At 41.9% G+C, this 23,408-nt stretch overlaps 1 protein-coding gene across 6 annotated transcripts in view; it reads right to left on the bottom strand.

Moving 5' to 3' along the window:
• cdk5rap2 (CDK5 regulatory subunit associated protein 2) overlaps positions 1–22,590 on the bottom strand; it is a 32,266-nt gene extending 9,676 nt beyond the window's left edge. The window contains exons 1-34 of one of the 6 annotated variants that reach the window (XM_025909220.1): positions 22,362–22,590; positions 19,453–19,508; positions 16,042–16,103; positions 15,186–15,296; positions 14,740–14,816; positions 14,166–14,289; positions 13,788–13,966; positions 13,537–13,684; positions 13,269–13,322; positions 10,273–10,392; positions 10,066–10,185; positions 9,875–9,967; positions 9,522–9,740; positions 9,194–9,364; positions 8,746–8,856; positions 8,528–8,665; positions 8,253–8,432; positions 7,948–8,142; positions 7,673–7,864; positions 7,371–7,497; positions 7,136–7,275; positions 6,931–7,047; positions 6,705–6,848; positions 6,512–6,624; positions 6,291–6,430; positions 4,612–4,752; positions 4,421–4,530; positions 4,145–4,288; positions 3,528–3,629; positions 3,250–3,437; positions 2,822–3,155; positions 1,204–2,719; positions 931–1,032; positions 349–497 (exon numbers count right to left, since the gene is read on the bottom strand). In XM_025909220.1, coding sequence (XP_025765005.1) covers positions 349–497; positions 931–1,032; positions 1,204–2,719; positions 2,822–3,155; positions 3,250–3,437; positions 3,528–3,629; positions 4,145–4,288; positions 4,421–4,530; positions 4,612–4,752; positions 6,291–6,430; positions 6,512–6,624; positions 6,705–6,848; positions 6,931–7,047; positions 7,136–7,275; positions 7,371–7,497; positions 7,673–7,864; positions 7,948–8,142; positions 8,253–8,432; positions 8,528–8,665; positions 8,746–8,856; positions 9,194–9,364; positions 9,522–9,740; positions 9,875–9,967; positions 10,066–10,185; positions 10,273–10,392; positions 13,269–13,322; positions 13,537–13,684; positions 13,788–13,966; positions 14,166–14,289; positions 14,740–14,816; positions 15,186–15,296; positions 16,042–16,103; positions 19,453–19,508; positions 22,362–22,414 — 5,970 coding nt within the window. In that variant the 5' untranslated portion in view covers positions 22,415–22,590. Of the gene's footprint in view, positions 1–348; positions 498–930; positions 1,033–1,203; positions 2,720–2,821; positions 3,156–3,249; positions 3,438–3,527; positions 3,630–4,144; positions 4,289–4,420; positions 4,531–4,611; positions 4,753–6,290; positions 6,431–6,511; positions 6,625–6,704; positions 6,849–6,930; positions 7,048–7,135; positions 7,276–7,370; positions 7,498–7,672; positions 7,865–7,947; positions 8,143–8,252; positions 8,433–8,527; positions 8,666–8,745; positions 8,857–9,193; positions 9,365–9,521; positions 9,741–9,874; positions 9,968–10,065; positions 10,186–10,272; positions 10,393–13,268; positions 13,323–13,536; positions 13,685–13,787; positions 13,967–14,165; positions 14,290–14,739; positions 14,817–15,185; positions 15,297–16,041; positions 16,104–19,452; positions 19,509–21,456; positions 21,675–22,361 lie in introns of those variants that run through there. The other 5 variants (XM_025909219.1, XM_005456197.4, XM_019360979.2 and 2 more) reach the window with 5 other exon arrangements.
• Between the last annotated feature and the right edge of the window lie 818 nt (positions 22,591–23,408).

The raw sequence follows: 23,408 nt of genomic DNA on the forward strand, positions 1-23,408 counted from the left end.
CATTTTTCCAAAAATGTTCACTTGCTCCCTAATATATCCCGCCCTCTAACAGGTGCCATGATGAAGAGATAATCAGTGTTATTCACTTGACTGCTGTATGAATCACGGTTCAGAATAATGTATTTATATTACACTAGGCCCTGGTAAACCTCTAAGACCCAGTGCTCCTCTATTCTGATTGGTCGTCACTCAACAAACAAAGTTTGAGTAGCAGGAGGACTCCTGTGCTCACAGACACAGCTCTGCATATAACCACAGTAGTGACATTCCCCATCATTCCCTAGTGTACTTTGCTGTGGTGTGGTGGGAGAGACGAATAAGATGATAAGCAAATAATAAGATAAATACCTTGGCTGAGCTGAGAGCTGGGGAACTAGGGTACGGGGTGCTGGAGGTTGAGTCCAAATTTTCAGTAGAGGAGAAATTGGCCTGTTCATGTTTCAACAGGGAAGGCAGGCTGGAGCCACTGCAACTAGGGTTTACCCCAACCTCTAAATCTGGCAACACAGGGAGGCACAGAAACATTAGACTATGGGGAGGAGTCCAGTGCAAGTTGTAGAAAATAAACAGTGATTGAGCAGTGTGAGGAAAGAAGTCATTTGTGATACAGCCAAATTTGAATAAGACAAGAAATCGAGGTAAAAGGTTAATGAGTGCTCAAAAGACATTCCCAAACCTTAAAGTGAAAACATGCATGAATAGAGACAGCCCATTCAAATTTGGGAAGAGTAAAGAAAACTCCATAGTTAAAAACCAGAAAAAGACAGTGTGGTTACAGAGACCCAGGCAGAAAATATTTCTCAGAGTCAGAGACAGTGTGCCCTTGTTCACTCCTCATGCATACATTCTACATTAAGAGAATCTATCCAGACTTGAGATTAGTATCCACTCAGCAGACAGACATGCAGAGTCTGTCTGAAGGCTGTCTACCTGTGCTACTGCTCTCTTCCCTATCGTTCTCACTCTTGCCACTGGTTTCGTAACCCAGGTCCTGCAAATCCACCTGCACGCTTTTGTCATCCTGCTCAGGAGCTGGCATTGGAAGCAATATACGTTTGGTTAGGAAGAAATCAATCAAAGAATGTACATTTGTCTCTATCCCCACTTATGTTGTTCCTGACCAAACTGGGATTTGCAGTATCACAAAATCATTTGAATTACTGTGGACAAGCACATGTAGAAGAAAGCTGCTCAACAGCTTACCTTTCTTTGTCATTTCAGGAGAGGATGTACTGGTAAGAGCAGTGGCCAGTTTCGCCTCCAGGCTTTTACATGCCTTCTTCTTCTCCCTCAGTGCTTTGTGCAGTGTTTCCAGTTCAACCTGAACACTTGGCGGTAAGCCTTTGCCGTCCTGCACTGCCCTGTGGGCTTCCCTCTCCATTTTGTGACCCCTCTCTTCTTGCAGGGAAGCTTGGAGCTCAGATATCCTCTGAGAGTAATCACTGAAGACCTCATAGAGGAGACAGAGATGGCGATGAAGCTCTTGTACCTTTGTTCCAGTTGAAGCAGTAGACAGGTTGTTGCTGGGTTCGGAGATCGGTGGGGCAGGTTCTCCAAGTTGCTCCCGCTCTTGGAGGGCTCTCTGAAGTTTGTCTAAATTTATCTGCAAGTCAGAGCTGATCTGGGATCTGCCAGCAGTCACAGAGCCAGAATTTGTGCAGTGTGCTGCTAAAGAGGCAACAGCGGACTCTGTTGCACTAAAGCAGTTCCTTAGAACGTCAATCGCCTCTTGATTTAAACTAGTATCAGGACCGCGGTGTTCCTTTGCCTCATTTTCTTTAAGTGACTCTGCTGCTACTCTGTCACTGGTGTATCCATGTTGTGCAGCAGCATTTGTGGCCCTCAGTTTTTCTTGCAGCTCTGCATTGAGCCTATTCTGCTCCCAAAGTGCTTCTTGCAAAGAGTCTGCATGACGCTGCAGCTCGTGCAGAGAGTCCTCGGTACCTTGAAGCACCCCTCCGGTGCTTTCTTCCTTTGGAGAGCTATGCAGCTGCTGCAAAGCTCCCTCAATCCTTTGACAAAGATCGCTGATTTCAGGATTCTTTTCTTGGCTTTCTGCAGAGCTGATGACTTTCTCTGCCAAATTCAGGAGCTCTATGAGCTGGTTGTTGAACTCCTCTTTCTGCTGCAAGGCTTTCTGCAGTTCAATGCATCTACCATGGAGAGACGCGTCAGAACCCACAGAACCAGAACCTGTGTGTGAACCAAATCCACCCTGGCTGTCCAGACTGCAGGCAGTCAGATAAGCGATAGTAGATTCTGCTGCCTGTAAAGCCTCTACGTACTGGGAGTTCAGTCTGTCTTTCTCCTGGAGCTGTGCATGAAGCTCTTCCCAATCAGCAAGCTGCTCACTCAGCTTGTTGATCAGTGCTTCTTTCTCCTGGCACTCCTGGTGGAGAAGCTCCAGCTGAGTGTATAGTGCAGAATCATCTTGGGTGTGATCCAGTGATTCTCTGGCTTCAGAGCCCTTTTCGGACCCCACTGGACTACAGCTACGATTAGGGTATCCAAGGGTGGCGGAAGGGGAAGTGCTGTGCTGGAGTGATATGTGAGTGTCAGAGTCTGTGTGTACATGCTGGTCAGACCAGTAGACATCATCTGAATCAAGGTGCTGAAGTCCATCAGTTTTGAGCTGCTCGGAGCTTCCAGGCTGCCTGCTGCTGCTGTTAGACTCCACTCTCAGCCTCACGGGCACAGGAAGGCGAGATCTGCCTCCAGACTACAATTTACACAAACACAAGAAACAGACATTAAAACCCAAGAACGCCTTCATGCAGGAAAGAGTGATGTCTTTTTATTTCTTCTGCAGTACAAAACTTACCCTATGTCTTGCAAAATGCTGTTTTTCACTGTTGCTGTGTGGCTGGCGATTAGTTCTTGGACTCTCCTCGTCATCTGCAGTGCTGACATTGGTAATGGGACTCTCCCCCTCCGAAATCTCATTCCACTTCTTCCCTCCCCTCTTCTTTGACAGTTTGGTGACTTTTGCATCTTCTGTGTCCAGTGCTTCCAAACTCTTCCTCAACTCAGCCTGTCCCTCACTGCTGTTCCCTGAGGCATCGGTACTCTCTTTTTCTTTGTACTCAGACGATTTCTGTTCCTTCAGGAGACCCCGCAGCTCATCATTTTCTGATCTGAGCCTGAGCATTTCCTCTCTGTAATGAGAAACATTCGACCAGATTACAGTTCAGACTTCTAACTACCAAGTAATGGGGAAAATAAGGAGTAGACTCTGAAAGAAAGACCTACCTAAGGTGCGAGACAGATGTTGACCCACAATCAGCTAATAGGGATTTAAGTGCCATTAAATCTGTGTTCATCTCCCTAGAATATTCCTCCCCAGTGTCCAAGATGTCGCTGCTAGAGTGAGCACGCTCTCTACTCTGGCTGAGGCCACTGTCCATACTCACATCATCCAAAAGCTTTTCCGGCAACATCTAAAAGAGCAATTATTTAGAAAGAAGGTTTTATAAACTCTTCAAATAGTACTTAAGTACTCAGTTGTTTAATGATCATCTGTTTCATACCTGTCCTAGTTTACTGCATGTCTGGCTCTCTTTGTCCTGACCAGGGAGATGTGTCTTGTTACTGTGAACCAGAGGATGCTTCTCAAGCGTCTTCTTGAGCTGCTAGAGTAATGGGATGGGAGGCGAGTATGACACACATGGCTCGGTAAAAGAAAACTTAATGTGGGAACAGAATCCATAAAGCACAGCACAGCAACAGCAGAATGGCATGATGTGTCTAATGTAGCATGGCGAAGAGAGACCGTTTTATGGGACACAGAGATAAAGATAAAACAGGGACTGATTAGGAAAGATGAAGGAAAGAGAAACAGGGTACTTACTCTATTACAGACAAGAAACACACTTGTTAAAGAATTCAGACATTTAGTACCACAGAGGGAAGAGACATTAGCAACAGATTAGACAGAACAGAGGTTAAGCTGTAAATTCTAAGGTTAGAAAGGAGCTATTACAGGAAGGATGTCAGACAATGATTCGTGATTTCTCAAGTATTTTCTAAATGTGGGCATACTCTGGAAGAAACATTACTAATAAATGACAAGACGTGTCCTCTTTTGGAAGATCTAAAAAACAAAAACAAAAAACAACAACTTTGCAGCCATAACTTTATGTACAACCTCGTCTCTTTGCAGCTGCTTTTTGCGGTCTTTGTCGTCTTTGTTGTCAGTGTCACGCTCTGACTTCTCCATTTGTGAAAGTTGGCTCTGCAGTTCACTGTTTAAGGTCTGCAGCCTGCTGACATGGTCTTGCAGCTCAAGCACCTTAACACAGAGAGAAATCATTTTTACACATTTCCAGCTTTACCGTTGGTACAGTGACACATGGAGCACACTAATTAACTTCAACGTGACACTATATAAGAATGAGACAAAAAGCAACAAAATGTAAAATACCTTCTGTTTAAGCTCGTGAGCAGACAGATGAGACAAGCTGTCATCCAGTCCTTCTCCTACACAGATACTCATGTAGGAAGTCTGATCTCCAATGAAACTCAAAGAGTCGCCTGAAAAACATTAAAGAAATCTTATAAAGTTGTCTGTATATAAACTGGAACATGACATCTGGTGTCTTTTTCTAGTCTTACCTCCATCGTTGGCTCCACCAACCCCTCCTCCACGGTTCTGAATTGCTCCTAAGCGTGCCTGCAGAGATGCATTCCAACGCTGGGCATCTTCAAGCTGATGTCTCATGCTCTCTAGCTCTTTAGGATCAATCAGGTCCATACCTGAACCGATACACAGAGGGTTACACAAGGGTTACCGATGACAGGGCATTGCTTTCTCATTTCACAGCAGTTCCCATGAGTCACCATTAACTTAAGACTTCATGTGCATATTTCTAACATGTCCCTTTTTAACAACTTTAAAAACAAACACAGACCAGCCATGAAGCTGAGGTTTTACATAGCAGCACACACACCTTTGGGTTATACCTTTAACTTTCATATTTTTCATGATGTCTACAATCTAATATTCTTTAATTAAAATATTGAAAAAAAAAAACAAATAAAAAAAAAAACCTTATAAATGAAAAATGTAAAAAAAAATATGAAAAACAAAAATGGTGAATTTACATTGTGCAGTTAGTGGATCTTGGCTTGCTAATAAATCCAAGTCAGATATGCAAAATATATGTAGAGAAGCTAAAATGCACACCCACAATACACACAATCACAAAGCATGATTATTATTGTGCTTTTTCATAAGTGTGTAAACATGTAGCATATGTACACAAATCATAATGGTTGGTTATATAACCAAAGCATGAAGTGTGCAAATGTAATCAGTGACAATTATCCTGCTACGTCTATCTTGCACGTCGGTGTGAATGTGAGCCACGTCCCTGTTACTTACAGCTGACCTATTTTTACACCTGGCTCTCTGCAGGCAGGGGTGTGGGGAGGAGCATGCACGTGTGTGGTCGCCTGAGCGCACACGACAAGTGGATGGTCCAAGTTATTTGGCTTAGACCTTAGCGCAGAGTGACACTTTTAATCTGTTTTAAGGCTGTGCATTAATGCCACAACAAATCTGAAGGACAAACTGTGCTGAATTACATTAACTGCATGACGTCAAAGGAAAATAAATGCCACACTTTTTGGATTAGGGTCTATTTCCGGAGAGCTGCTCTTTTAATGTGGTACTCTGCACATTAGTATCCTTTATTAAATCATTTGAAAATGGCACAACCATGCTTTTAAATTTTATTCATGTGACAGATGGTTGGATGGGTTGGATTAATAACCAGAAGAGTGCTAAAGTGATGCAATCAAGAAGCAAAGGGACAAAACAAAAACAAACAAGCAGCATGTTGAAAGTGAGAGACAGAGAGGACAGGCCTTTATTTATTTTTTATGAAGGACAGAGAGCAGACAGGTGTGAAATCAATACATTTACTGAGAGACAGTGAAAAGGGGAGTGACGGTGTTATAGACAAAAACATGCAGATAACTGGGTGATGATGAGAGCAGAAGAGACAGAAAGCACACAAAGATGAAAAGTGGAGGGACCGGGTGTGCATGCTGAAGAAGAACACAACAAAAAGTAGACATGGAGGTTGTCGGCAGGATGAGTAAACATATTACATAAAGATGACCGGGGTTTAAGGGTTCCCTTTAATGATGAGTTATATTTTCTACCTTTTTAACCATAATAAATGATAACAAGCACTTCTTTTCTCATTCCCTCCTTTCTAATTCCTTTATTTCTTTCCCTCTCATTCAGTCACCATCCTCATCTACAACCAAGTGTGTTTTCACTGCACCTTCTCTGAGTTTGGCTCTTTGTATCTCTCTCTCCAAGTCACCCCTTAACTCCTCATTAGTTTTGATGCTCTCTTCTAGCTGCTGCCTGAGAAGCTGCACTGCCGTCAGCTCCAACTGTAGAGCATGGAGACGCTGGGCACTGCAAATCATCCAAAAAGTTTGTTAGCGCAAAGCATTTTTTTCTCCTTTTTGCATTAAAGCAGCTGTTGCACATAACTACCTGTCCTGCTCCTTCACAGTCTTTACCAGGCTCGAATAGAGCTGCTGTTCAGCCCTCAGGGCTCTGTTCAGAGCATCGTGCTCATGTTGCAAAGCTGTGAGGTTGGGCAAGGCCTGAGGAGAAAAGAGAAGCATCAAGCATCAAGATTGCAATGTTTTGTTTAAAATTTTTTTATAAAGCACATCATCTTTACTTCCTGCTGGCTGTCTCCACCGATGATGGTACTTTCTCTCTGAGGAAGCACAGGCAGGGAACTCTCCATTCCACAGACAATGACGTGATCCTGGGTATGATCAGGCCGTGTGTGGCCTCTCTGATTGAGGTGCTGCTGGAGAACCTGCTCAAAGTCAAAAGTTAAACATCAGAAGAAAAACTCCTTCACTTGGTGACACAACTTTGACACTGTGTGGAATCCTTACACTGATAATCTCATCCTTGGTCTTTAGAGTTGCAGTGAGGGACTCAATATTAGCAGCCTGACCTTCACTGTGACCCTCCAGCTCAGATAGCGCCGACTGAAGCTCGGCCAATGAAATCTAGAAATTGGGATGTAGGGAATTATGATTGACACTTTTAAGAACCGTATCCCATTAAGGATTAATTAAATGCTTCTAACTCACTGACCTTCAGTTCATTTTCCCTTTTCAGTGCTTTGTTCAATGCTTCAGTTTTCTGTGCCAGCTCCTTCTTCAGGACGACCACTGTTTTCTTGGAAAGTGGATTGTTCTCCTGGTTATCCTCGCTGTTTCTCCTGGACAGCTCAGCTTCAGCACAGACAAAACAAAGTCAAACGTAGCACCAACATGCAGTCTACCTTTAAATAACCTGCGCGAGGGTGTTATTGGTCTAAATTCATTACCTTCCCTCTCCAACTTCTCTTGCATGATCTGAATAGTTTGTCTGAGCTCCAACACTTGATCCGGCTCTGCTTTCTGCCTCATCTCTGCCAGAAACTGGTCTCTCTCCTGCCCACGCTGAAGAAGCTTCTGCCAGTTTATAAAGATATAAAATCAGCACATTCAAATTTGTACAGGTGATATCTTAAAACACGTTCAAAACAGGGTAGAGAATTGGGGGGCAGAATGTGTTATTCTCTTTGGGAGTTTTGATTTCCACACATTTTACAGCTGAATGGCTGTGTTGTATCCCACAGGATCTTACGTTAATGAGGCTGTCTTTTTCAGCAAGCAGGGCTTTGAGCTGCGCAGTCTCTAAATAACTCTCCTGGGCTGTTGAGGAGCTTTGCTTCTCAGCAGTGGCAAGCTCCTGCTGCCTATCAGACAGCTGCTTCTTCAGCTCCTGAATCTCCTGAGCGCGCTCAGACAACATGCGATTGTAGTGCTCTGCAGACTCCTGGAGACGACAAAGAGTCAAAGTTAATAGTGTTAGTGTTGTTTGTGCACACTCTGTCGTGCTCTGTTGTCATAAATGCTAACCTTCAGAAGTTGGTCTTTGCTGCTAATTGTAGCAAACAGGCTTTCTACAGCACTCTCATTGTCAGCAACCAGTCTTTCCCTGGCCTTGACAGCCTCAGCCAGCATGGCTTCTGTGACCTTTAACCTTTGGCCCATCTGTTCAGCCAGATCACGTGCATGGCTCTGTGACTGGTTCAGCAATGATTCAGCCATTTGCTACAGACAGAGGGGGGGAAAAAATAAGCACTGAAGTACAAATGACATAAACCAGAATAGTAAAACCTATAAGTAACTTGGCCTTAATGAGTGACTATTTGTCAGCCAACCTCCATATCCTTTGTCTTGCCCTCCAGGGAGAGCTGCAGCTGGCTAATGATGGAGTCCTTCTCCCTCAGTGATCTGTTCAGGTTGTCTTCCACATCTTGCTTGGCTCTTTGTAGGTTCTTTAGGGTACTTGCAAGATGCTGCAGCTCTGCATCCTTCTCCTTAATCAGACTGTCAAAATTCTGCAAAGAAAGGAGTAGGCAGCCACATGCATAACACTTAATCACAACTATGTGATTATAAATCAATAGAAAAGATCCCAGTTCCAGATACTTACATTTATGGTTTCTTCATTATGAGACAGCAAGTTGTTGAGTCTTTCTAGGTCTCTTTCTTTTTCCCTTAGTAACAGCTGCAGGTGGTGAATCTCATTGTCTTTTTCTTCAATAGCAGCAAATTTCTCATCAAGTGCTTGCTGTAAGTGAACAAAAAAAACCATGTCAGAAACCAGGCAAAGTCACCATGGTTAAAAGACTGCACTGAAGGAATATCCACCTCCAAAGCCTTCTCCTTTTCTTTCAACCTTTGCCGCAGTTTGGAGAGAATACTGTCGTTACCTCCTGGACTTTTGCTCTGCTCAAAGTCTCTGACCATGTTCATGTATTCCTGACAAACACATAAAAACAATGTTACTAAATACACCACACTCAGAAGAACTGGATGTCACTTTGGAGCACCAACTTCTCTTTGGCTCTGATTGTTTTCATGACATGACATTATAATCCAGCTGACAGGCTTTACTGCTAGCTAACTTCTCTCCTATGATTTCTGTTTTATCATGTGTGGTGGCTCTTTGAAGGAGAAGAAGAAAAGAGAGCAGAAGAGAGGAGCAAAACAGCAGTAATGACCTAAAATTCAATTTTTACACATACTTAGGCTATGTAAAAAAGGAAGCAACTCATTTTTTTTATCTGTCTGCATATTTTTAGTGATGATGTGTCACCTGTAGCTGCTGCTCTTTATCAGCCAAGGTGGATGTGAGACGCTGGATGGTGACCTCATGGGCCTGCAGCTTTGTTTTGGTTTGGTCCAGCAGCTCTTGGTACTGCTGCTCCAGAGCACTCTCCCTTTCCCCGATCTCCCCACTCAGCTTTTTGAGCTGATTGTTTAAATCCTGGTGGAGGAAATAATAATAATGTCACACAAAAGTCAATATTTAAACAGATAATGAAAAAACAACACAATAACAAAACAATAAAGAGGATTTAGAATGCCTGCTCCTTTTGTTGTGGATACTGTGAGTTACAGTCCCTCTTCTCCTCCTATCTTACATTCAGCGCTTTGTCTCCTTTCTTCTTCTGTTGTTGCAGGTCCTCCAGCTCCACCTCAAGCTGATCCTTTGCCTGCTGTAAGTCAGCCAGCTCTTGCTCCTTCCTATCCAGTGCTCGCTGCAGTTTTTGGGCTTCAAGCACCTTGGTGTGGTGTTCCCCCTGAAGTTGGGCCAACTCTGTTTGCTTTTCCATTAATAGGTTTTGGTGTTCCTCTGCTCCCTGAAGGAGAAAAAAAATATTGACTTCTATCTGTTTAAGGCACATATAGAGCAGGGGACACATTGTGGTAACACTATTATGAGGAATGTCTTTGTTTAAAGTTTGGTTCTATATGAAAGGTGTATATAACATACCTGGTATTTCTGCAGTTGGGCTTTATGTGCTGCATCTCTAGCTTTGGCTAAAGCATCATCTCTGTCCTCAATCTCATGACACAGCTCCGCAATCTGCAATACAAAGACAGACAGGTTGGGCTTGAAGCTTTGGATAACACAGAGAAGAGATACAATGACAATAACAACATAAGTAATAAATGAACTCTTACCTCTTTTTCCTTTTCTCTGAGGACCTGAGTGAGTCCCTGGATGGTTTTATCTCGCTTTAGAGCATTTTTCTTCTCAGAGTTTAGTTCATTCTCCTTCTCTTCTAACTTCACTGACAGGGTCTATTCACATGAAGCAGTTAGTGATTTCATACAGAGTAATAGACCGACACAATTTAAGAATATTTAATAGAGGAACATGTGAACTACCTTGTTCTGATTCTGGGAATCTTCCAGGGTTTTTGCCAGACTCTCACTGGTGCTTTTAACCAGGTTCAGCTCCTCCGTCAGCAGCTTATTGATCGACTCCAACTGATTAACGTCACTCTTCTTCTCAGCAAGAGAACACACAAACAACAGAACAGGAGAAATTAATTAGAGAAGTATGTTTATCAACAAAGGTACCTGGCACAGATCATTACCAGTACTACAGTGGTTTGCCTAGGTGGGATTACTGAAATGAACTACCTTCACTCTGACAGGAGTGTATTCATCATCAAATTCCTCTGAAAGCTCATGCAAAGACTTCAGATCTGCTTCTCTATGTTTGCGCTTGGCTCGGGTGCTGACAGAGCCAGCATTTAACCTCTTCAGGACAGGGATGTGACATCCTGCTGGGGCAGACACCTGCTGCTTTGAGATGCAGCGCAGGACCTGAATCAGGTCAGAGATCACCGAAGGTTGACTTGAGGATCTTTGGAGCAGTGCTCTGGCCTGAGCCTTTCCTCCCGAGTCATCTGTGGCCCCATACCTTGCAAATAACACCCTGGCCTCTCTCAGTTTTCGTTTGAGCGGAGGATCTGTCGGGGTGTCTGAGGAAAGCTCTCGATTCAGTGACTGCAGTGATGTGGAGCGGCGGCTGAAGCCAGGTCTAGCCAGGGTTCCCTTACGCTGAATCAGGTCAAGGTACATGCTTTGAGAACGGTGGCGTGTGCCCCAGAGCCCAAAACTTCTCATAGTGCTGTCCAGCCCCGCCCCTGATCCCAGCCTGCTGCTCCTTGAGCTCAAACGTCCGGAGAATGCTCCTTTACTGACAATCCTATCTAGACTCACACACCTTCTCATGCGATTCTCCACATAACCACTTTCCCGGAACTGCAGTCCTTCATGAGCCACCTGACATGCAGCTTCATCATCAGGGCTGCGGACCCCAGAAGAACTGAGCAAAGCCTTGGAGCTTGCATTTTCCCTCTCACTGCTCTCTGGGTTGTTTTTGTTGTAGATGTGCACGATACACTGGATAAGGTGTTCCTTCTCTGCTTGCAGCTTCTGGATCTGATTGCCATGTTCCTCCTGCAGTTTGCCGATGTTTATATCAAACTGCACAACCTTCTCCAACCGGAACACACATTTTCCACAGAGGAACTCTCCATGCCCGTCACGAGTCACCTCTCTCCCCAGCACATGGGACAGGATGACTTGTAGCTTCCTCTTTCCCGATGAGCTGAAAATCCAGCGACACTGGCTTCCCACCAAACGGACACCACATATTCGACATGGATCCCGCATGGCACCTTAGATCTTCCACACTCTCCCACTTAAACTGAGTCCAAGAAATCTGTCACTGACACACCAACTGTCTAGTGACTTAATGGCCATCAGCTCGCCAGACAGAGCCATCTATCATGTTCTCTCAATACACCAGCAAGCGTAGCACAGAGGAGAAAGACTGAGAGCAAAGCACTGTAAGCCCTAAGCCTCAATAATCCCTGCTCCCGCCTCTATTCCACTCTCCCTCATGCATGCAATCAAATCAACAAATCCTCTAGGACTGCTGCAGTGATCTGTGTTAGGGCCCATGCCAGACCATCTCTAGAAAACACTCTCCCAAATACCTTAAAAAAGGCATCAGACACAAAAGCTGGCATCAAGCAGGTAGTGATGGCATCGGCCAATCACTCTGATAGAGCTGATCCTTTTCCTGGCAGTACATGGAAGACTTAAGATTACAGAGTACTTTCTGGTGACCGTTACTTTGCAATATTCCATTACATCTTTAACTTGCAAAAATCTGTCCAGCATCCCTGATAAACAGGTTTTTCCCCAGTGTTGCAAAATCCTTTACAATGAATGAAGCACGTTCAACTGTTTAGCCACAGCTCATGAACACCTCTTGCCTACACCATTTTTCCACTTACTAAAGAACAATAACAACCCCCGGAGGAAGCGTCTTCAGACAGCAAACTAATCCAGCCTTAACCCTATGGCCCGAGTCTTACGCCAACGCCTAAAGAGGAACCATGGACACTGCCCAGCTAACAGCTTTCTATTTTAAATGTCAGCAACACAGCAGCCTGCACAACACTGCGATTAAATGAGACCCATTCTCTCTACGCAATCATTGCTTCTAAATGGATAAAATATGCATTTGATATTTAACATCTGTGCAACACTGAAATACATCACTTTACCACCATAATTAATTATTAATTATTTTTGTTTGACATTTCAATGTTAAACAAAGCAAGTGTTAACTTAGTAGCATCATTAGTCAAAGGCTTTACAACCAGCCACTACACAGATGCATGTTTTACACAGGTTTTTAAATGAAGCTTAAGTTGGGGTTTTTTTTGTGAAATTGTCAGAAATACTACAACAAAAGCAATAACACCTTTACACTAGAGCAGGGAAATCAATTGAAAAATAGGAAAAAAATGAATCATAGATACACAATTTACATTTTCAACTATCAAACGGGCAACAGATGCAGAGAAAAGCTTCTGTGAGCTTAAATGATCATGAAATGACCGTTAAACAAAAAAGCTTTCTGTGTGTGGCTTACCTATTACAACAAAGCAAAATAACAAGGCAGGAACACATACAGAAAAAAAGGTACTTTTGGCTGCTCCCTTATTTCCCAAGGGGTTACCACAGCAGCTGGATCTGCATGTTTTGATCTGGCACAGATTTTTAGGGCAGATATCCTTCTTAATGCAACCCTCCTGTTTATTCAGGCTTGGAACCAGCGTTAGTAATACGACATCTTGTGACCACCCTGAGCAATGAGTGGGGATTTTTGGTGTGTAAGGCAAATGTGTTAACCATTACACCAGGAAGCAAAGGAAGAACGAAAGCTCCAAAAAAGTTTAAGAATCAGACAAAAAACAGGAAAGAGATTCTAAGTAGCCAACCAGCAGTCTGTGCCATTGCAGAGTAGTTTAAGGTAGTTTAAAGTTTTAGAGGGACTGTATCAAAATAGCACCAACCTGATGGTCCGGCTGAGTTTTATCTCTCTCTCTATCAAGCTCGTCCCTCAGTGCCTGGAAAACAGTCAGAGTTCACTTAAATATTGCTTCATATTGAAAGCGGTGCAGAAACTAAGTAAACATATTTAAAAGTATTTAAGTAGCCTATTATTGCTGTAAATGACAAAAACTGAATATATGCACAAAACCAGTAAGCAACTGATCTCTGAGGCATCACTGAGAAAAACCTCTTAAATTTCACATCTTTATGAACATGTAAGCTTCTCACCTTAAGCTCTTGATCTTTGTCGGCTATAAGAGCAGATAGCTGTTTAACAGTGTCGGCCGATGGAGCATCTGTCTGCTGGTCTCTGCTGTTTCTCTGATGGATCACAGCATCCTGATTCTTTAAAGTGATCTTCAGCTGCTCAATGATACTGGGATGAGTAGAAAAGGTTGAAAATGCTTAGGTCTTTCTCCAAAAATATATTTTTCTGTATATACACATTGTCTGCATTTTTTTTTAAAATTTGTCCCTACTTGTCTTTCTCCTGCAGAGCCTGCTGCAGATCTTGGACGGGGCTGAGGACTGGACCAGTGGTTAAAGTGCTGGGTGGACCAAGGGCTTGGAGCTGCTTCTCCATGTTTATATTCTTAAGTTTCTCCTGCTCAGCGATGGCGGCCATCTTTTCAACCTCTTCCTCTGCTGTTCGTAAACACTGGCATGATGCAAAAACGCCAAAAAACACAAAAGGCAACACAATTATCACCAAAACAGGTGAAACTAACAACAGACACAATTCGGCTAATACAAGCACTGAACCAAACAAAATATACACAGTGAACTGCAATATGAGGATTTTTTAGAGCAAGAAACAGCAATAAGTATTTGAAAATTAGCGCTATAATGTCACTCACCTGTTCTAGGTCAGCTATCCTCTTGCTAAATGCATCTCTGAGTGCGTCCATCTCCCTCTGAGCTTGCTCTTTCACACGCTGGGGTTCTCCCGATTCTCGGCCAGCCAGACTCTCCAATGCTTTACTGATGAGCAGTCACATACAAGATTAAGTTTGTCAACCTACATATTCTTAAATGCTGGGCTCGCATTACTTTGTGCTGCCATTTATGTACGTCTGAACCAGTGTTAATTTTGTTGACCAATAATTTTTGTCAATGTTCTTTCTTTTCTTCAGACAAAAACGGGGCGACAACTATTTCGCTAACAAAAGTACTAACACTTTTGTCAACAAATAAAAACCAGGTAAATTATCAAAGAGAAATAGGATCCAATCAGAACTAATTAAGTTGTGTAAAAAGGTGAAAAGAGTTGGGAAGTGATCCAATCAGCAGTGATCTAAATTATAACTAAAACTGAGTGACATTTTAGCGAAAAGACTAAAACGAAATCAAAATCATACTTTCAAAATTAACACTGGTCTGAATGGCATCATGTGTGACTAGCAAAAACCGAATTAAGAGAATGACACGTACGATGCAGACACGAGTAACTCTTGTTTCTCTGCGAGCTCTCTCTTCATAGACTCCAACTCCACCTTCAGCTCAATATTCTATAAACAGACAAAATTTCAATAAAAACCTCCCATCTGGAATCATCTCAAACACCAAAGCACAAAAACAAGGCCGGGGAAACTCCCTCTTAAAGATGACATTTTTAAATGACACTTTGGGTTAAATGTGCTCACTTAAACAAAGCTGCCACCATAATAATAATTGAAAAAAGACCAGACAGCTGTTCCAAGGTCATGAATGCAAGATGCGGGCTCAATAAAATCCAGCTGCTGTTGCTCATGTTGTGATCTCATTTCGAACTTGAGAGGAAACACTGAGTCACATGAAGCTTTGCAGGGAGTGGTGTCAGACAAATGTAAGACATTCAGAGTAATGCACGTTTTGTAACACTAAAATAAATACAACACCGTTCTGAATATGTCCTCAGTGGAGTCATCACATTTCTGCTGCATGCGCTCCTCCATGAAGTAAATGCGCAGCTTCAGGTTAAAGTTCTCTTTCTTCAGAGCTGTGATTTGCTGGGGATCAATGTAAAAAAAAAAACATAAATATGCAATCAGGCAGTTGAACAACTGATGCATTTAAACTCTTCTAACCTTCAGCTAGCTGCAATTTAATTTGCATTTCATTGATGTATTTTAAATGCAAAGAAAACAAGTTGAGAGAAAGAATTGGGCTCAAAGAAGAAATATGAGCACTTTATTTATCAAGAAAAGCTGCCCGACATGTTTACACGGCGGAAAGGGGCCGTGTGTGTATAGTTATTTTTAAAATGCTTATGTGTGTGAAGTAGACTGTGCATCATTGTGCTCTGGGCTCAGAACAGCATACATCTGGTAATGGGGGTTGGGTGGACAGTCAAAGGGAGGAGTCAGAACTCTGAACCCCTTTGTAAAAACCTCTAATCACGCAGGCCAGACAGCACGGGCCCGAATTTTTCGAGCAAGCATTCCAATCAAATGCTGAAATATTGACTTCAGCCCACCTCAATCCTCCTTCTTCTCCTCCTCCTCCTCCTGCACACAAACTGCATCACTAAATTTCCTTAAATGGTCAATGTGGTTTGGTTTTCGGCTGAATGGAGAATCAGGTTATTATCCTGTTTGTTGTGCAGGGGGGAAAGTTGACTGCCTCATTCAGACAGCTTATTCTCTGAAGCTACTCGTTAAAAAGCTGTAAATATACAAATTACTGCAAAAAGACAGTATCACCACATAACCTATATGCAACATACAGAACAGAAAGTTGACAGAAATCACTCACATTCTCATAGTCCTTCATGGTGAGAGCTTTAACAGGGGACATTTTTTCAGGGAAGGATGGAGCTGTAAAAACAACAAGAAAGCAGTTTTACTAAAATGACTCACAACTGCAAGTATAGGCTGCATAGCTCAAAGAATCTCTCCAGCTTTCAAGAATAAGTCATACTTGCTGCTTTCACATTTATCCTCACTCTGTTTATGTTGGAGAGATAAGAGACATAGAAAGGAGTTTTCACTGCAAAGGCATCAGAGATGGACGAGCTCCCTGAGAGCTGCCCTGTTTAGACCAGTTGAAACAGCTTACTGCTGATCATGTAACACTAGTCAACAACAAATTTCACAACACAAACTCCTGATTCATCGTTTGCTGCTGCTTCACAAGAAAGCCTCTGTCACACATCACTCTTAAAGTACTACTTACTTGTTTATGTTCACATTATTTCAAAATTTCAGAGAAATTATTTTGATTTTTGTTGCCTTCAGAATATGCTAGTGTATTCAATGAAAACATAGCTCTGAAGCTCTATAGTGTTTATTATTATGGTAAAACCATTAGCTGTTTTCACACATGCACAGTCTGGTTTAGTTCCAACCTGATTCTTCTGAGATTTTCAGGAGTTCATTCAAAAATATACTTCAGGACGAGCTTTATTTTACTGGATATTGCAGCCATCCTTCAAGAAATAATTACTGCTTAAAGACTACTTCAAAAAACGTATGTTCTTCTAACTACTGCAGCAAACAAACACCAAATTAGCTTTCTTAAAACATTAATGCATTGTTTACTTCATAAGTTTTTTTTTCTCCAAATGAAATACTACTTGTGACATTCTGGGTATCCATCTACTCATAAGAGCGTCCATTCATTTAATAGGCCTTAAAAGATTTGTTATTAGGAAAGCTGTGGACAGCTTCAAGACTTGATAAACACTCAATAACTATGGACTCCTCTAAAACTGAATGGAGATGTGAAACGGAGTTAATTGATGTCTGCAGAGCAGGGGGAGGCTAAAAAAAGATATCAAAGTGCTTTCAACATGCAATTTCCTCTGTCTGAATTGTCATTAAGAAATGGCAGTTAAGGAAAACTGTGGGAGTCAAGAAAAGCTCTGGAGGAGAAAAGCTTTCTGACAGAATAAAAACTTCTGGGCAGAAAGGACAAGGAAACCTTCAGTTTGGCTGCAAAATGCATGTAACAGGGATATACTCAGTGGTAAATACTTTTGTGCCTTTCAGCTCTTTTGTAGACTATTTCTGAACACAGAGCCAGCACAAAATTGATGTGACCTTCAGATAAACACTGGCTGCTGCCAAAGGCAAAAGTCATTTCATTCGTATAGTCAACAAGGCTGATATTAATGCGCAGCCTATATTAGTGCATATTTAATGTGCAGTGGTTTAGCTTTAGTTGCACTGCTTGCATTTTACTGGCTTTACTGGTGTTGAGGCACCAACAGGGAACAACAAAGAATTATAAAAGCTTAGAAAAAAAAGAAAACAGACGAATCTGTAGGATTCTCGATGTAATGCTATCTCTTAACTATCAGCTATTGTCTCACAGTCATTTCGCTTTCTGATTAGATTATTTACAGTTTCTCTACATTGGTAAACAATGATCGGGGCAGGGAACAGGAAGGCTTCAACTCGATATCTGTTATCCAAATATTTGACTACAGCGGAAGCCCCAAAACACTGGCCACTGTCCCCAAAGGCCAAGTTAGCAGACAGCTGAGTTCCAAGACTGCATAATGACTAAGGCTACGTTCACACTGCAGGTCTTAATGCTCAATTCCGATTTTTTGATCAAATCCGATTTTTTTGTCTGCTTGTTCACACTACAAATAAAATGTGACAGCAAACACGCTCTAGTGTGAACGCTCAAAGCGGCCCGCATGCGCAAAAGAAGACGTCACACACAACGTGCTCTGTTTAGACCCAGAGCAAACAATATTGTTTGACTGATGGCCCTTAATATAAAGACTTCGGACTTTACGTTTCCCAATTTTTGCTTTAAGTTATTTTGTTATTTACATAATAATGTAAATAACCTAATAATTATCCTTATTGCTGTTTTAGAGGAGTGGTGCTTCAAAGGATAGTTGCAGATTTCTGTCAGAATCTGCAGATTATACAGTACAAATAAAATGTTCACGTTGTCTTCCCAACAGTTTCTCTAACATCTACACTGGATGGCCAGGAAGCGTTCGCGATGTCTTCTCGGGCGCTTCTCCGGCGCTGATAATTGGCGTCTGTCTTGTGTCAGTGACGTAAAAGACGGATTTAATGCGACATGACCGTTCAAACAGCAGTTGCTTTCTAAAACATCGGATATGTATCGGATTCAGTACCACATACGAAAGTGACCCAGATCGGATTTGAAAATATCGGATTTGTGCCGTTCACACTGTCATACCATGATCGGATATGGGTCGCATAGGGTCAAAAAAAATCGGATTTGATGCGCTCTAGCCTGCAGTGTGAACGTAGCCTTAAAGTATGGTTACATAAAAAAGGAGCACTTGTGACACCAGAAAGATTGCACAGTCAGAGAGAAGAAAGGAATCCACTAAGTAGTAGCAAAATCTGGACGCAAACACCATCCAATCACAATACAAAAGACATTATATAACTGAAACTGAAACTTTGCCATAAATATAGCACAAGCTTTGATTGACTGCACGATCACCTGACCTGAACATGAATACATCACTCCATGAAGTTATGTGCAAAAAAGTGAGTCTGGAAAAAAAAAACCTTTACTAGTTACAAAAAACCATTTGCAATATCTGCTATTTAAATATTGTACATGCTAGAGTTAATTCTGTTATTTGTTTGTAAGTATTTAAGTGAATAAAAGGTAACGGCGACTTATCATCTTAGGAATGCGGTTTGTTTTGAGAGCTGCACCTTCAGTTCAAATATCAGTTAAATATGGAAGCCTATCCAAACCTATGCATTCATCTATAAAACTGTTGTCATGTTTAAACATCTGCAGGTGCTGCTGAAAAAAATGTATTTCACTTTATTTCAGATATTAAAACATTTGCTAACAAGAACAGTCATTTTATCCAGTCGTCAAAACAGTGTGATTGTTTGTGTCTGTCTGAGCACTGCAAAACAGTCGTAATATAGGTCAGATGCTGACCTATATCTATAAATTAATCATTTACTGGCTTGTGTGTATAAATCTAACTCTGTGTATATTTTTGGCATACACCAAGAAGAAAGAAGTATAAATGGGATTAGCTCATTATCATCATCCGGCTATTCCCTCATCGCAGCTCTGAAAACAAAAGCCATGGGGTGGGTGACAGCAATGATTCAGCAACGGCATTAATTAATACACATGGGACGAACACACCTGAGCATGAAAAATGAACAGGGAGGAGAACAAAAGAGAATCTTACTGTACCTGACATGCTGTCTGCAGAAAATTCTTCAGCACCTATGGAGTCAGGCAGCCTGCAACTGGGGACACAATGATTTGTTATTCGTGCAGCCGAGTCACTATGAATATCTGACTAAATATCACTGTCACACTCCCAACATATTTAACAAAAAACATGCATATTTAAAAAATAAATAAGAAGAACTAAAGTTCTCAAACACAGCAGACACCGATTCATGTGTTTTCAGAAAAACACAAATTCATGGTGTTCACACATTACTCACGCTGGCCAGTTCCACTGAGCCCTAAGGATGCTCCATAAATAGCTTAAGAATGACTCTCTGCCTTATTTCCATCCACTATGGTAGAGCTGGCTTTCAGTGTGTGTGTGAGAGAGAGAGAGACAGAGAGAGAGAGAGAGAGAAAGAGAGACCATGTGCCAGTGGCAGCCTTGCTCTCATGTTCAGACAGACAGAATGACAGGAAGACAGAGAAACCAATGGATGGAGATGGCTTTCATTTGTGCACAAGCAGAGCACTGTGGCTCTGATCAGCTAAGCGTTACACAGTGATGGGACGGTGGCGTCACTCACTGACACAGTACAATACACCAAACACCAGCAACACACACATCTGGAACCAGGAATGCACCGCTACAGCACAACCGGGCATACCAATAACTATCATGTGCATAAACAGAAACATGAACTATCTGGGCCCAGGCTCATGTTCCTCCACCCTGACCTTTGCATGGAATAACATGAAGTTCAGCGGTGAATAACTTCCTCCAAAACCTCTCTGCATTTGAAAACACAGCGCTACTGCTTCTCTGTTGAATTCCCCTGAGTCGATTCACAATTCACCCATAAAACTAAATTTAGGCCCACTTAATGACATGTTAATTATTGCTTACACTGCCTTAAATCAGACAAATATAATATTAAAACATTTTGTCCAGGTTCAGTCCTTTTCAAGGCTTTCTGTGACTCTGTGGAGACTGAATGTCCCTGCTATAAATAGGCTGTTTATTGCTTCTAAAGTTTCAGACTCAAACACAATGACACTGCTCTTTCCCATCTTTGTTTTGAGGAAGCCTAAACGGGTACATTACGGTGATTTAACAAAGATCCGACATCACCTGAAAATAGTTATTATTATTAATTTTTAATTTAGAGTAGTAAATCACAGCTGATGCAATTCAGCAACCAGAAAACAAATGGGTCAAATACTGCTTGTTGTTGTTGTTGTGCACGTGCATGGATAAAAGGAACACAGTATCCCTCCACAAACACACTGAAGGTCGGTAAAACTCTGCTGACAAGTATTGCATCACTGAGGTTTCACATGCCAAGAAAAACCCCTTCCTGTGTAAATGCAGAGGAAGCACTCTACAGCAACAGCGTAAAGCAAGAGCCATATAAACGTAAAACAGCTTCCAAAGACAGCATCTCACATCAAACCTTCCCATAAAGAAGCCAAGACATTACCACTGACCCCTGTGAGTGTTTTTGACAGAGTTTTGACAACGGTTCAGTTGTAGTAACCCCTCCAGCACCCAGTGGAAACAATGTAACACCATGTAAACAGTGACTTCCTCTTTTTCTCACTTTGTTCAGCTGCTACTGAAAATCGTGAAGGCGGCTAAGCTCACAATACCACGTACAGTAATTATTTAAAAAAAAGACCCACAACATTAAGTCGAGCAAGGTCACAATTTCGAAACTAAAAGACTAAAGTGAGTCGGGTTTCAGAATTACCCAACAAGTAATATGCACACCACACATATCAGCTGACATCTTGAATTACTGAGGTACGCTTACCACCTGGATGAAAGCTTTTCCACCAAACACAAGCTGGGCCAGGTCCTTAAAAAGGAAACTAACAAGGGGGCACTAAATGCATTAAGGCAGAGATGCGAAAACTAGCTTTTCTGTAAGAATGAAAAAGAAGCTGTAAACTAGCTACATTGTTCAGCACTACCCAGGAAGAGCACAGTGCAGCAAAGCTAATGATGAACGCTTCACCTACCACAATCACGCTCTTTCTCCACGTAACGGAGAGCACGCGGGAAAAAAGGAAAGGAAAGGAAATAAGTATAAAAATGTTAACTCCTCATTTTGTGAAAATCGTGGCGGAGACGCCGCTGATGCAGTCTGACAGTGCTTCTCATGATTTCCGCTTTCTTTCACTCTCTGCATGACAGCTCAACATGCCGTGCTGCCACTCGCGGCAACATCACAGCAACATCGGCAGAGCTGAATATGATTGTGGCATACAAGCGGTGGTCAGTACAGCGCATCCTTTCTGGACCAGTGTTCACAGCCTATCAACTCAACCCCCAGCCCCCCCTCCTTTATTGGCATTTTCTTCCCAGCTAAATGAAACGTTACTACCGTTAGGTACGCATTTGGACTTCGATGTTAACTGTTTATATGAGTAGTATTTTCCCAAATAGTGAGTATGTCAATATGACCTGCTGCAGACGCAAAAGTAACTTAAAGTGGGGAAACTGTGTATAATTATCTATGGCCATTATATTTGGCAATTTATATTTCCGTTATTTCCCCAGCACATTTTCATAATCAAATCGATATTACAGATGGCTACTACAACATGGGAGCATAAGTTTACATGTACGTATGATCCCCTAAATAGAAGATGGCCTAATATTGCTACACCCAAATTATAAGACAGACGTTTCTTGTTAAACCTACAGTAATAAAAGCTAAGGAAAGACATTTTCGCAGACGACTGTTAAAGAACTTCATTTAGTATCGTTGTGTGTATAAAACAATACAATTCGAGTGCTTTGGTCTCATAGGCAGGCCCAAGCAGCGGTAACTATATAAAATACTGTTTTCAGAAAAGCTAAAACATACAGTAATGCTCATACACGCTAGCGTTAGCCCGCTAGCTTTTGTTGACTGTTTTACCTTCCGTTGATGTCAACGGGGAGCGTCACATCGTCCCCCACGACGGAATCCATAATTGTGGTTCACTTATTGTTTGTTCTCGCCAAAGCAATATATCATTTTACCGACTGGACGCAGTGTAAAGTTCAAAAAGCGGGACGGAATTCAAAATAGTCCAGGCTACCGCCATCATGATATGGTAAACGTCACCATTGTGCACGTTGGAAACTGGTGCTGCGTTTAGGCGCTGTAGGAACTATTTGAAACGAAACTTAGCCTGTGATACACCGAAATGATTAGAATTATGATGTAAAGTTACAACAAACCAGACTGTGTTTTCTTCTTATTTTAAGCTCTATGTTAACATTAGTTCAAAATACAGTTAGGTTCAAGATAATTATTGTTAATGACCTCAAAACGGGGATATTTTTTCGAGCAGGTCGAAATGCAGCATGGAGCTGGGTGGATATAGAGACAAAGCGATTGGCCAAAGCAAACACCGTGGGAAGGTTCATAAAGGCTCAAAAATACACACGCTGTCAGCTTGGAGGTTTTTTTTCCCAACTGTCATTCAGCCAAAGGTATATTTCTGTGCTCGACAACTCCATTGCTGGAAAAGACGACTTTTTAATTATAGTACCCAATAATCCGTATCCTGTTGACTTAGTATTGATCCAAAGCTTCCACTTTTGGATCATTACCAAGATTGATCCAAAAGAGAAAGCGCCAGCATTGATCTAAAACTGTAAGTTTGGATCAATGCTGGCGCTTTCTCTTCCCGAGTGCGCATTAACACTAAAGTAATTTTACTAAACTCCAAAAGGAAATGAACCAGATGACAGATTTGTGTGTTTTTCCGCATATTTACTAGGATGGTAAAAACATCCTTTAGGATGATTTATGTGTGTGTGTGGTGAGTGGGACGCCGGGTGTGTTGCTTGATGCCGCAGCATAATTAACATTTTCTCCACTAAGTGGGCTAATTACAACATTTAGTTAAATGGCTTCAGTCTCTGTATTTTATCGTTCATGTAAGTTCTGAAAAACATCTGTGGTATATTGTAATAA

Source organism: Oreochromis niloticus, linkage group LG7 (genome assembly GCF_001858045.2).
Source record: "Oreochromis niloticus isolate F11D_XX linkage group LG7, O_niloticus_UMD_NMBU, whole genome shotgun sequence".
Classification (NCBI taxonomy): domain Eukaryota; kingdom Metazoa; phylum Chordata; class Actinopteri; order Cichliformes; family Cichlidae; genus Oreochromis; species Oreochromis niloticus.